The 14,538-nt window shown below is 35.4% G+C and overlaps 1 protein-coding gene and 1 non-coding gene across 2 annotated transcripts; both read right to left on the bottom strand.

Moving 5' to 3' along the window:
- On the bottom strand, positions 1,676 to 1,748 carry TRNAE-CUC. Its single transcript has one exon. It is a non-coding gene; the product is annotated as a tRNA-Glu (tRNA).
- Positions 4,126 to 8,780, bottom strand: LOC109716904 (bifunctional riboflavin kinase/FMN phosphatase-like). The gene is made up of 10 exons (XM_020242513.1): positions 8,535 to 8,780; positions 8,254 to 8,440; positions 6,693 to 6,823; positions 6,491 to 6,560; positions 6,327 to 6,392; positions 5,554 to 5,708; positions 5,378 to 5,467; positions 5,154 to 5,293; positions 4,948 to 5,037; positions 4,126 to 4,485 (listed from the first exon to the last, which is right to left on the bottom strand). The coding sequence occupies exons 1-10, from the start codon at positions 8,593 to 8,595 to the stop codon at positions 4,375 to 4,377; spliced, it is 1,101 nt and encodes a 366-aa protein (XP_020098102.1). The 5' UTR covers positions 8,596 to 8,780; the 3' UTR covers positions 4,126 to 4,374.

Below are 14,538 nucleotides of genomic sequence, written 5' to 3'. Positions count from 1 at the left end.
AAGCGGACTGAATCTGCAAAAACAAAAAAAGGTGGCCCGGTTTTGCAAAAGCCCAAAATAAGTGGATTTTTTTATGCAAATTGGCCTTATTATTTGGATTATTTGGTTTTGGTTTTGGATTTACTTTTTTTTTTTGGCTAAATTACTTTTTTTAGTTTTTCCTTCTAACTTTTAAAAATATTTATTTTATCCCTTCAAAATTTTAAGTTATTGTATTTATTCGCCCCTGCTAGAGTTCTATCACTATTCTATCTATTTCTTATAATTTATACTAAAAAGATATTTCAAAATAATAAAATATACTAAAATATTTTATTTTATTACAAAAGAAGCAAGGGTAATTTGGTTAATTTTGCCATCTCAATTAATGTCGTACTCCTCTAAAAATATTCTAAAATTTTAAAGAGCAAAATGTAAGTTTTTGAAAATCAGAAAAAAAAAAAGCGAACATTTACATGAAGATTTTCTGTAATTTAGTGAGTTTATTTATTATTTGTTTTTGGATTTTGTTTTTAGGGAAATATAGTGTGCACCTTTTTTTTAGAATTCTATCAGACATATATCTTGTTTAGATGCATAAATATGTTATTCACAGCATATCTTTTATTTAATTAAAAATTTACAGTATTTGATAGACGAGAATTGAGAAGCACGATCAAATATTTAAAAATACATACTATATGCAGCCTTCAAGCTTTTCTTTTTTTTGGAATAAAGTGAATAATCTCGTAGGTGCATATTTTAATCTGCCACATCGCATCAAGATCTTCTACACGTTTAAAATCAAACCCCCTAACTTATAAGCATACTAGAGAGTCTTCGTACAGCTTGTAAGTTATTCGTTTCACGATCGTCCAAAATGTTAAAGTCAAGCTCCTAATTTATAATTAGACTGGATAATCTTCATAGCATATAAGTTATATGAGAAAAACTTGTTTCGACATCCAAACATGGCTTAAAATGTTTTTAGCATATTTGCTATATAAAATATTGCCTAAATTGTGCTTAATAAAAGCTAAAAAGAATATTACAAATCTCTTCAATGAACTCCTTAGAGATACTAAGTTAAAGCTTCTAAATTTAAACCTCAAAATATAGTTGTTAATTATTATTATAATAGAAGTACCAAACTTTTTAATTTGTTCTAGTAAATAGGAAGAAAAAATATTACAGAATAGAATTGTTGATAAAATAAAAAAATAAAAACATCTGACTTCTTCAAACTTTAGTTTTACTATTCAGCCTTTCAATTTATTCGATTGGAGTCAAACAATACTATCTAATCTTTCAATTTGTTTAATTTGACTCAAACAACGATATTTTAACTTTAACATTTAAGCTAAAGTTTTATTTTACTGAATTTATAATTGCGAGAATTATAGGAAACATACTAAATATACTTGTAAAGATAGATGGCACATTCAAATTTTTAAACTTTTATTAGAGTTGCAAAAATTATATAATATATACTAAATAAACCTGTAAAGATAGACAATAATTTAAATTTAAAGTAAAAATGTTGGCAACTGACTCAAATCAAATAATTGAAAGGATGAATAATTTAAATTTAAAGTTAAAGTGTCAGCAACTGACTCAAATCAAATAGTTGAAACTTGAAAGGATGAATAATTTATTCAAAATGATGCTAAATTCAAATAATTTTAAAAATATAATATTCCGTTGCCGGGACTCGAACCCGGGTCTCTCGGGTGAGAGCCGAGTATCCTAACCAACTAGACTACAACGGATTATATTTAATTTCATAAATAAAATGATTGTAACCTAAAAATAAAAAGCATTCAAATATGAAGTGGTTGCATTACAACTCACATCAAGTATAAAAATCTCCACTCACAAATCTAAAATATAAAACATACTCATCTGAATGTACAGTAAATTATATTTTAGTTTCAGTAAAGTTTTTTCAGCTCTGTTAGTTGTATTAATTCTTGTGTGGATTATACGTACCTCATTCGCTTCGCATTCATAGGACTACCTATGTATATGGCGGCGGGTCTATTGGCGAATCCGGATTCAGCTGCAATCCAGAATGTGACCGATTAAATTGGTGTGATGAAAAAGTACAATAAAAATATACTTTATTTGATTTTTTATATAATATCACGTTTGTATGTATCGCAATGAGTTGATTATAATATATTTTCTAAAGTCTCGTTAGAAAACGAAAAGCGCATTCCTATATATACTTTCATCGTAAGTCTATTTTTCCTGCTAGTATTAGATGGCTTTCAGTTTTGGTCAAAAAGAACATTTCAATTTTTCGTCGCAACAAATATTTTGGACTATTATTTTGTGAAACACCCAACTATGCTGAACAAAGAACAATTAGGAGCAAATTCATTTGGAGATTAAAAAAGCTAAGATGAATCTTTTTGGCCCAGATATAGACAACACAATTTGAAGCTGCTTCTTAAGCTGCAATGGGAAGCGATTCGGCGGATCTAGCAAATAGTGCTTCTTCGTATAGTCCTATTTTTATGGATAAAATAGCCCTTCAATTGTTACAACTAAGAGACTGTTTGATTAAATATAATTAAAAATACAATGCAACTAATGATATATGCAATTGAAAATGCAACAGTTACAACTACATGCCTGAGACCTCATATTTGGTTGGATATTATAGAAAGTGATGCAATGATAAATTATTTGTTTGGTTGCATGGATTTCGAAAGGCATTTTTAAATTTTTTTCACTTCACATATGAGGTGATAAGATTACCTTCAATATAAAAAAAAGAAAAGAAAAAGTGATTCGGGAGCTATATTTATCTTTTGTTTAAAATTACTCTTTCGAACTGCTGTAGTTGGAACTGCAGCTTGGGTATAGTTCTAACTGCTGCAGTTGGACCTCTTTATATAGTTCCAATTGCAGCAGTTGAATTCAAAATAGCACCAAACCAAACACCAGATTTGAATTTACATGTAGTTACAGCTGTAGTGTAATCAAGGATTTTAAGTGCCCATCGGCATGAGCCGTATCTATCGTGTCATATTGTACCAACAAAATATTGGCACGATACAGCCCCCATACCGATGACATAGCTCAAAACTCTCTTTTCTTTAAATTAGTAAGTAATTTTCTCAACAAAGTTCAAAAGATTTGATAAAGATACATAATAAGCAATTACAATAGTTTGTTGCTAGAGAAAATAAATATTTTATACTATTATATGTTAGCAGTTTGGCACACATATTTTTTGTGACCGGCACGCATCGACACAACCCGGCACGCACCATACCATACCGTGCCTCTTTTCGGCACGACCCCGTGTCATGGCACTTAAATTCTTAATTTAAATGTATAATTAAATTTATAATTTTAAGGCTAAATTACAAAAAACCTCCCAGACAAAATCCCTTTTTTTTACTTTTCCTCCCTATTATTTAAAAACCTACATTTTGCCCCCTTAAAAAATAAAAAATGTTCACTTTAGACCTCGCCGTCGGTGGGTGTTCCATTAGGGTTCCATCTATATCCTATTATTATATATTTTTTATAGCCAAAATACCCTTCTACCTCTTCCTCGGCAACGCCACCTTCCTCCCCTCACCGATGGCATAGTCGGCCGTGCCGTCTCACCCTCCTCCTCCGCCTCGCCCTCGCCCTCGCCCATCNCGATCTCGAGCTCATTTTGAGCCGAACACGAGCCGGCTCGCGAACAACGAGCTGGATTGCCACCCCTACTTATGCGTCGGCATATATTTATTTTTTGTGATCATGCACCTACGAACATATGTATTTTATGCCATTATATGTCGACACAAATGTATTTTTTGCGACCATACATATATGGGTACAGTCCGGCATGCACCATGCTAGTAAATTTCTAGTACGACCTTGTGTCACGGCATTTAAATCGGTGAGTGCAGTTCTACTATATGCAATCAAATAACCCGTAAATTTCTAACATATGCATTTGATTGCAAGCTTACGATTTTTTTAAATAATTTGGGTAGAATTATCCATGTTAAACTGCCATAAAAGAAGCTTTTGGGCTTATAAAAGTTCAAAATTGAGTTTGCTTAAATGGTATGGTGCTTGCTCAACATAGAAATTTGTTTCCAATTGTAACAATTGATAGATTGGGGACCAAATTGAAACTAATCAAAAAGATGAGGATCACCAGGACAATTTGTACCCAAAATAGACAATACACAAGAAGGATGATAGTATGTTCTCAAGGGTGTTTAGTGAAAATAACTTCACTAATCTATCAAAAGCTTTTAATTTTAAAGCATCTAAAGTGCAAGCATGGCGAAGCCGCCTAACTATTTTATGCTTAAAAGATACAACTAAAACTGTCCTTTGAATCATCAATGAGTCGCGATGATGAAGCAAAGTAAGAATAGCTTATTCAAAGAGAAGGTTGTTTGCATGATGTGCGAAAACTGGGAGATCTAATGCGGCTCGTGCGATGCTCTCATCTTCTTCCGATATTTTTAAAGCCTCAGACATATTTTCCTGCATAATATTTGCCAACTTAGTAACTATGCAAGCGAAAAACCCCTAGAGATATGGGCACACATAGATATCTCAATGGAAGAACCAAAAAAAATAGAAATGTTTGAATATTAAGATTAACTTTCAGACAAATCTGAATATTTTAACATAATGTCGCATAAGAAAGGAAATATGGCATGAATCCTTTAATTCGCTACTTTGTCTGCTTTTTCTCAACATTTTAAGAACTTTTCACAAATCTGTCATAGTATGCTCATTGAATTTTTAGAACTTATAAAGAAAAAATATTCTTCTGACAGAATTCGGATTCCGACTACGAAGTACTTATGACTGTTTTTATTGATACTAAGGTTATTTCAGTGCATTAGCTTTTCATATTTCATCCGGTGTGTATGTTAATTTTAGTCTTATGCGCGACGATAAAGCTTACGGTGCTCTTAATCTGAAAAGATCTCTTCATACCTCATTTTGGAGCTTCCGAATGTACCCAACAAGAAGCAGATGCAACAGCTCCCCCTTGAAGTTCTCGATAGGATCAAGTAGACTCAGTCGCTGCCAAGGAGTGGCAAGTCGTTATTACGATAAATTATTCAGAAATGTATAAGATGCATTTAAATATTTGAAGGATAATTAACAGTTAGTCGGCAATAACTTATAAGGTATTTTACCATCACTCTCTTAGGAATACCCAAAGAAAGGTCCCACCCAATGCTCGCTACCATCTTATAAGTTCCATGCTTTTCCAGTTTCGCCCAACCGAAGAGAACTCCCCACAATTGGTCAGGAAGAGATTCGCATGAACAATTTTCTATTTGTTCACGCAAGAGGAAAAAGGAAATCAGAAAATGGAAGATATATACATCATTATACAAGATAAACGGATTTAATTTACCTGTGTTTACTGAAAGGATAGCATCAGAAACTACCTCGCCAAATAGGTCCCTGACAAGTAATGGTTCGATAGGCAATGTATTTTGAACCCCTGAAAAATGGAATAGTAAATTTCAAACCTTGAATTGAAAAAAAAAAAGAAATACTAAAAGTAGATGAATCAGCATAGAAATGTACAATCTTCAAACGGTGGAAGGCCCCATAATTCAGGCTGAAACTCTAATAAGGAATGAAGGACAGAGTTTGCAATTGAATAGTTTTCCACTTGACTTTGGAGAGATGGAACAGCCACTACCTTCGCCCCAGAAGCCTTGGCAGCTCTAACACCAACCCTATTTCAAAGAAGTGTTTATTTATTCATAATCTTCAATTCCGTGAAAAATATAAGGCACTTTCATGAATGATGGCATACTAAATAACTGTACTGAGGCTATGATAAACTAAGGGAGTGATTTAGTGCGGCATGGGAACGACTGCATAATAGCATTCAACAAGGAGAAATCATTTACCTCTAGAGTATGTCAATGCTATCAATTACTGATTATGTCTTACAGAACAACAATGCCGAAATAGCTGTTCTCACCACGGAAAGCAACTAGGGTTATGTGTAATTTACAATGTCCGTTTTTGTGTTATTTATATTGTTGATGGTAGCTTTAACTAGTGAGCATCAGTAGAAAACTTTCTATTTAACCTAATCACCTCTTGTTGTTCATATTTAATCCACACAGCTCCTAATCAAGAGCAATTACAAGCATCTTTCAATAACTTCTCTTAGTAACAACTAACATCTAAAATCTGCAAACACCAACTGAAGTAGCGATAGAAGCAACAGAATTGAAGCTTCTTTTACGATTAAGTATTCTCAAAAGTGAAGATAGAGTCTTTGGCATTTTGTTCTATAAAATAGAAAAAAAAATGTTCGCTAATAGATATATTTGTTTACTCACACAGAATCTTCTATAACCAAGCAGGATGATGAATCTGCACCAAGTCTCTTTGCTGCCTCTAGAAATCTGCATAACAGGTGTAAGAAGCAATGACAAGTCCACATGCATGGGAAGATAAAATTATTCAGCAAACGCTTTCGGTTACTTGAACGAAAGGTACCAACATGTCTGGGGAAGGTTTTCCATGATTGACATCATCTCCACCAAGAATGACAGAAAAGGACTCTTTCCAATCTGCAAAAGCTAGTCATTAGAAACGTTCACAGAATAATATGTATTTGAGAAGTTAATTAAAATTAGATAATCAACTCAGTAGCGACAAAATAGTTATGGAGTTATTTTTCAACAGCAATGGTAAAGCACAACCTTTGTGATGCGAAAGTTTTGTTTCAATATATTTCCTTATGGAATTTGAAGCAAGTCCCAATGGAATCCCATGCTTGTGAAGATGCCTGATAAGTCGATTAACACCTGGCAATGGTTTTGCTTGCGGCCACCTGCAAAAACATAATTGCACTGTTAGCGGATAAATTTCCATAGCCTAGTATACTCTCATTTGTCCTGGACATGTTAAGAAGGTACTGATGAGTCGATTTCTCGTACTTCCAATACAATATCAAGTCTCAAAGAAGCCACTTAAACTGAAGAAACAATTTTTCGAAATTTGCAAGTTTAGCATTATCAGGTTACTAAAATCTGCAAATATCCACCTTATACAAGATATGGTCAACAACCTAAAACACATATAATAGAATAAATTATTTGGCTGGAAGTAAATCTCCGGTACCTATAAACAAATTAAGATAGTTATTAGGGATTTAATTAGTAAACGAATTTATGAAAGTTTTATTTTTCACTTATTTATGTAGAGTTTTAATTAAACAATCACCATTTACCTAAGAACGCCTTGAGACATATATCTTTTAAATAAAGAAAGAGTGTTTGCTGTAAATCAAGTTTAGTGAGAGTTGAAATATTCCATCGTCGAACATGGCAATGCTAAGGAGATCACTGCCCACAATTCACAGAATTGAGCCCATGGCTAGACGGGGGCTGCCCACAATTCACAGAATTGAGCCCACGGCTAGATGGGGGACCTCCTCGACAGCATTGTGGCAATTGCAGGACTATTTTTTAAATCTGTCACCGATCTTGATTTATAGCAGAATAGCAATTTCATCATCCAAATGCATGGCTTCTGCCGCTGTCATCACATACACTAGTGCATACACAGTCAAATAGAGAAATACACATTCTCTTACAGGTTTAGTTTTCAGAGACAAACAGTGGTATCAAAGCATAAGGTCTTGGATTCGAGTCCTGCATCTATATAATTGAGCAAAAAAAAAAAAAGAAAAAAAAAAAAGAAAGAAAAGTTCATACATTGATCCCAAGTTTGTTTGAGCCTATTAAAAAGTCTTGGCAGTGTTGAATGTAAGATACTAAACCACTAGTTTCTTTAATTGTCTTTGAAATGCCACAACCATCAAACAATGTGTGCATAAAAGGCGAAGACCACAAACTAGAAAATAACATATGCATTATTGAATATAAGCTATTAAAAATACTGTTATCTAATAGCTTAAGCTTTTGGACTAGAATGTCTTGAGTTCGAGTCCCATCAGGCCCCTAGTATTATTATTATTATTATTTTCCTTTTAATACAAATTTATGTGAGTCCCGTCAGGCTCTTAGTATTATTAATTTTTTTTCTTTTAATTCAAATTCACATCTTCGGCCTATCAAATTGTCTCGAGCCCAGACGCGAGGGAAATTGTTGAATATAAGATATTCAAAATACTGATTTCTAGTAGTTTAAGCTTTTCAAGGAGAATATCGTTTGTTTCATATTCTTTAACATGTATAGTATTAATCTTTTTCATCAAAATGCAATAAATTTAGCTTCTTTTTTGGAGAAAATTCCCACCTTTCCTTATACAACGGCATGATCGCCTCCGAGAACTCCTCCCCCGACATCGGGAGCTCGTAATCCCTCACGATCTCCGCCGCCGACTCCTTATGCATCTGCCCCAACCTCTTCTCCTCCTTCTCCAAATCCGGCACCTTCCCATACATCGCTAGGAACTCGCCCAATATCCCCCTCGTCGCCCTCTCTACACAACCCCCCACCCCCACCAAAAAAAACCGATCAAAACCCTAGAAACAACAAAACTCCTAATCAAACCAGGGAAAACTCGGATCGAGTACCTGTGTCCAAGAGCGTCCCGTCGAGATCCAGCACCACGGCCGAGATCCGAGCCCCCGCCATGGAATCGAGCGCGGGAGAGGGGGCGAGCGATGAGGAGAGGGGAATGGGGGCGGGGATTTAAGGGGCGGAGTGGGGGAATTGGGATCGATTCGGTGCGGAGAGAGTGGGCGTTGTTGTGGAGAACCCGGCGCCATGGATGGGAGGGGGATTCGCGAGCTCTCGAAGAAGAAGGCGACGGGGTCGCGTCACCGCCGCTCCCAACGGTTAACTGCGCGTGCGGTAATTGGGTCGGGGCCTCCGCGGTGCACTTTTAGCGTTCGCTTCGCTCCGCCCCGAACCCGACCCGGGTTGGGTCGGGTATGGACCGGTCCGGTTTAGGGATCTCAGCAGATCAGATTCGGAACGGATTTTTAAAAATCCGAACTCGAATCCACATCGGACGGATTTTGAAAATTCATATCGGTGCCCAAATCCAATCAAAAATCTGAAACCCGAATCCGAAACTGAATCCAGAAATTCAAACTCAAAATAATAATTTCTCTGGAAAATATTTCGAAACATATTATATTAAATCTAAAATTTTAAAATACAAATTCAAAAATAACATCAAATATTTATACATATATATAATATAAAATAATGTAAAATTAATTCAGTTTCGGTCGGGTTCGGTTTTGTTCGGATTGGAAATACTCAAAATTCATACCCGAATCCAAATCCGTCAATTTTTTTGACATCCATATTCGAAACTATATCTGTTTAATATCAGATAAATCCGTTATATTCAGGTTCTGAGTTCAGATTCGGATGAAATTTTAGGTATCTATACCCATTAACATTCCTGGTCCGGTTCGAGAATGTAACTTGTTCAGTGGACCATTTGTACTACGTCAGTTGTGGACGGAATTTAATCCCTTTATCCCTTTTAGATTTTTTTGTGTGTGTGCGTATGTGATTGATATGTTATATATATTTAACTCATATTAATCTAATTGCAAGTTCTTTTTGTAATATTATCTTTGTATATTATTAATATATTATAATTTATAATATAATAATTTTTAATTGGTTTATATACGCATTTTAATATATCATATAAATGTGTAAACACATCAATAATATATAATAATAACATTATAAATGACCGCCGTTAGTGCTCTACTAGCCCATGTAAAAAGTAAGGAGTCTAATTAAGAAAAATATAACTTTTTAATGTGATATGATGTTAAATTTTTTTTTCTATATATACTTTTGTATAAGATAATAATAGTAATTTTTGATTGGATAGTACCAATCGTCTCTAGAGCAAGTGAAAAAAGACTCGATGCTTGGTATCCGAGATCTCAAGTTCGAATCCTAATTGATTTACATTCCTAGCTAAATTTATTTTTAAATAAAATAAACGAAGCAGATAGTGTGCTATCTATCTCTGGAAAAAAAAATAAAAATAAATAAATCTTTGGATTGGATACTATTGTTAAAACATGATGTAAGTGCTGTAAAAAGAACTTTCTAGAACACTCCGTATTTGACGCACATTCAATAATTATATCAGTATAGTGAAGGTCTAATTAAAGACAAAATAATAAATTCAGAATCAAATGTTGTCTAAATAAAAAATATTATTATACTTTAAAATTAGGCTACTATACTATAAATAGCACCACGTGCTTAGTGCTATTAGGTTTTTCTTTGGATGAAGGAATATGCGATTAGGATGATGGTGATTCTCTAGGGTTGAATGTGTGGTTGGTTGAATAATATGATCTTACGGATGAAAATAGTCAGAGGGGAAATCTAACGGCGGAAAACTTAATAACATTAAGCACTTCGGTACTATCAATAGTATCATAGCTAAACTTTATATTTTAATACACGATAAAAAAAAAGTTGATTGCGTACTATGACTTACGTGGAATAGTTGTTATATAAAAATATTTTCTCTAAATAGAGATTAGGCAAATTAAATAAATAACAACAGCCGAGTGACGTGGCGGACTATGTTTAGGCAATAGTTTCTCATGCTTGATCAACTCTTTCTTATTGGTGAACTTGAAGGTTGAGAAAGTTTTTGTTTTCTGTGAGAGGCACTTCACATTAGAATTACAATATTCAATCAAATATCCCTATACAACATAAGATTATTTTGATATAAAATTATCATATTATTTTTAATTAGACATTTTACTATCTCACATGGAATGATCTTATCAGTTTAGGGTATATCCCCTGTCAACGTACAAAATTTATCTGAACTATAAACCATTTTGAATAGACTATGCAATCTTTCAAAATTTTGATTCTACTAATCAACTTTTTACTTTGTTTAATTTGAGTAAGTTTATAGTATTTTGACTTCACAATTTAAACTAATTATTTATTTTAATAAATTTGTATACTAACGAAATTTGTAAAAATAAACGATGCATTTAAATTTTAAAGTCAAAGTGTCATTAACGAACTCCAATCAAACAAATTGAAAGGTTAAACAATAAAATCTAAATTTTGAAAGATTGGATAGTCAATTCAAAATGATCTATAATTCAGATAGGTTCTATATATATACATTTTTTATCTAATTGTTATATAGAAAATTTATTCGAGATTAAGCTTCTATTAATTGGGATTACAGAAAAAATAATGCATTACATACGATGAGAAAAGTGCAATTTATGTAGATCACAATAATCCAGTAATGATAAAATTTCTGCAATCTCAATAAAATAAAAAAAAAATTATATCTTTTTGTAAATGGTGAGGTTGAGGTTTGAGATTAGGGTGAGAGATAGAGTGGGTGATGACACCCCTCAAATATGCCAAAGTTAGGGAATATTTGTATTCCCTCACATTACGTATCATTTTGTAATTAAAACACAAATATATCCTCTCGCGAATACGCATGTGTTGCTTTTCTTTTTTTTGAAAAATAGATAGAAAGTTATCTACTTCATTCATAAAGTAAGATAAATTAAGTATAAAGAGTGGAGGCAACCGCGGCCTCCGAGACCGAAAAACAATTAAGAATGGTAAAAAGAACGAAGCATTAGAAAGTAAAGAGTAAAAAAAATAAAGAGAGAGAGGTGGAGATAGGATGGGGAAGATCGCGCAATGAAGTAAGGTCCAGTCACGCTTCAGTAGTCTGACGCGCTCAATTGATCGGGCAGCGTTGTGGGGTGTGGCTCAAAAAATAGTCGAGTTTCTGTTTGTCCAAATAACCCACCAGTTAGTAATGATGAAAAAGTGTGAAATTTGATTTCTAGATAATTTAGATAGTCTAGATTATATTCAATAATGCCAATCGTCAATTTGATTTAAAATTCTATCATTGAAAATAAATCGATCAATTTACTGCTGATAGTAGCCTAGCAAAATTCTCTCTCTCTATAGTATATATGTATAGAGAGAGAGAGCATTTTCCTAATTGATGTCCACTTGCTTATCTAGCTCAAATTTTTAGTGTGGGTGGACAAATGGACAAACAAACAATGAAGAACATATGCTTGTACCTGGTATTTCCTGCACTAAAGAGGCTAGGGAACAAAAGAATGATCACCTTTGCAGTAGTCATAATCTCTTCTCACTAAATTTTTCCTTGTTATGGCAACTGTCACGCCCCGAATTGCACGTTCTCCGGGCACACTGACAAATCCGCCGTATACAAAAAAAATTTTCCTGTATACGAAGCGTAGCTGTACCTGTATAACATACAATACTACAACCAGTAGTATAGAGCTGCAAGAAGACAAAGATATCCAGGTAGAAAAAGACAGTTCACTATACATACAACATCCAGTACACAAAAACTCGCCCAGCGAGATACAGTAAAGGTATGTATATGAACTCAAAAACCACACTACTAGAAGCGGGTAATTCTCTAGCTCGGCGACTCGTCGGGTAGGGCTCTAGCTCGCAACGCCCTTGCCACGATCTGCCTCAGAAGATGCAACAGCCGGAACCGAAGGCTCTGCAAAAACAGTGGTAACAACTGAGTGTGAGAACTACTGTAAACATAAGTAGTCCTCAGTAGGTACCGCCCTCAACAACGTCGGTCCACCCACTAAGTCTACAGAAGGGAGAAAGAATAGTATGAAATGCTAGAAGAAACTCTACAGCTACAAGACACTACACTATCATGCTCTACACTAACCAACTGTAGGAAGTGACAATTCTGACCCAATCGAACTGGGACTGTAAGCCTACCCGTCCCTGGGACTGTGAACACACCTGTCCCGCCCGGTTGCGACTATACAGCTACCTCCACTCTAAGCAATCCGTGGAGAGCAAGTCCAACCTGCACGAACGACACCAACGTGAAAGCACAGTGCCCGTCTCCGGAGTGGCACTCATGGGAGCTACCCAACTGAGTATGCAGCGTATCTCTGTCAAGCTCAATCAGGCTCTCACAAGCCAAAGTTAAGTAACATGGTCCAACTGGTCTAACAACCAACAGGTCACGTGCCCTCAGCATAATCTGACGCCCAAAACAGCGATATGGGTCCACCGTCAACCCCGACGGCACCCAACAGTCAGGAACAGTCTGAACACTACTGTAAAAATACACTCGGCATCCCAGCACGAGCGTAACAGCTATCTAAACTACCTGGGGTATCCATAATGCTGATACTGCGGTGATACAGAATAACAACGGCTCCTAGAGCTAAATCAGATAGTTTAAGCATGTGACAGGTTCAAATCGCAGGTTTTCTCCTAATTCATATCCAAGTCCAACATGTATAAACACTTAGTCACAGAACTAAGCTCCAGTTCAGATTCTACAGTTAAACATGCCAAAATTCATGAATCGAGCAATTTCTATCAACGAAACAATATAACAACATATGTCGACAATCTATATACTTAAAAGATAACCGACGATTAACCCACCTCAAAAGCTAATCCCAATCCGGCGCGACGTCGAGAACGGCGGAATCGCACCCTCGCCCGGCCTCCTCGCGATGCTACGACGACGAAGACACGTTCGAACGGCACCGCGGCGCGACGTCGACGACACCCGAACTCCAACCGAGCTCCTCCACCACGTACGGTCGAGCACAAGGAGAAGAGAGAGAGCACTATAAACATCTCCTCTCTGTTCTCTCTATCCTATATAGGGGGGAGAAGGGATGGAGATACAATCAAGGCAAGAGAATTACCAAAAAGCCCCTTACCTACCCTGGTGTACTGGTACACGGACAGTTGTACCGGTACAAATGGCAACCCGAGAGCAGCTGCGTAAAATCCTGACGAAGTGTACCGGTACGCCCCTGCTGGTTGTACCGGTACAGAAAGTGTACCAGTACGTCTTGATAGTCGTACCGGTACAACAAGCAGAAAATCTGCTATTTGCAGATTTTCAAAACTAAGTCCTACTCTCACGTCCCCGCTGAGTGTGTTTTACGTCTATTTCGCGCCAACACGACTCGGACTTGTCCCGACACTCTCCAGAGCTATCGACAAGTCTCAACAACTGTACACCAGGAATACCACAGCAACTTAATTGGCTCTCTCTCTCTCTCTCTCTCTCAAATTAAACAAAATACCAAATGTAAGTTTTAGAGTGGGGGATTAAAGGGCCCTTTGATTGAATATATAATTATTAACACAGTACAGCTAGAGATGTATGCAGTAAAAAAGGCATTGTAGTTAACAAATAATTTGGTTAAAAGGCACCGTGCAATTGAGAATCATTTTTACAAATTTATAACTTTATATATAAGGTGGTGCAATTACTCAAATGTAAAAGAAGAAAAAAAAAAAAACTTTCTTGTTTATAGCATCGTTAGAGTTATCTCTTACTTAAAACTCTTCTAAAATTAATTAATTTCTCAATTGCTGCACTACCACCCGCTATAACTGAACGCTAGTATAGTAATTCAAATAGTGAAATTGGTTCTAAATGAAGTTGGATATGCAATTATATACATCCAAACAACTCTTAAAATTCTTGTCAAGTGTGAGTTCTCAACATCTCGGTCTTCAATAATGACCAATCGATTCCAAGAG

The sequence above is a fragment of the Ananas comosus genome, linkage group 11, assembly GCF_001540865.1.
Source record: "Ananas comosus cultivar F153 linkage group 11, ASM154086v1, whole genome shotgun sequence".
In the NCBI taxonomy this organism is placed as follows: domain Eukaryota; kingdom Viridiplantae; phylum Streptophyta; class Magnoliopsida; order Poales; family Bromeliaceae; genus Ananas; species Ananas comosus.
Note: the sequence above shows the minus strand (reverse complement) of the source record. Positions and strands in the feature narration are given on the sequence as shown.

Bases quoted from the DNA above. Each gene is read 5' to 3' on its own strand.
- LOC109716904 (XM_020242513.1), bottom strand. From the start codon at position 8,595: ATGGCGGGGGCTCGGATCTCGGCCGTGGTGCTGGATCTCGACGGGACG. The intron at 8,441-8,534 runs GTACTCGATCCG...GGGGTTGTGTAG, and splicing joins CGGGACGCTCTTGGACACAG to AGAGGGCGACGAGGGGGATA. The intron at 5,294-5,377 runs GTAAATTAAATC...GTGAACAAATAG, and splicing joins TATCCTTTCAGTAAACACAG to AAAATTGTTCATGCGAATCT.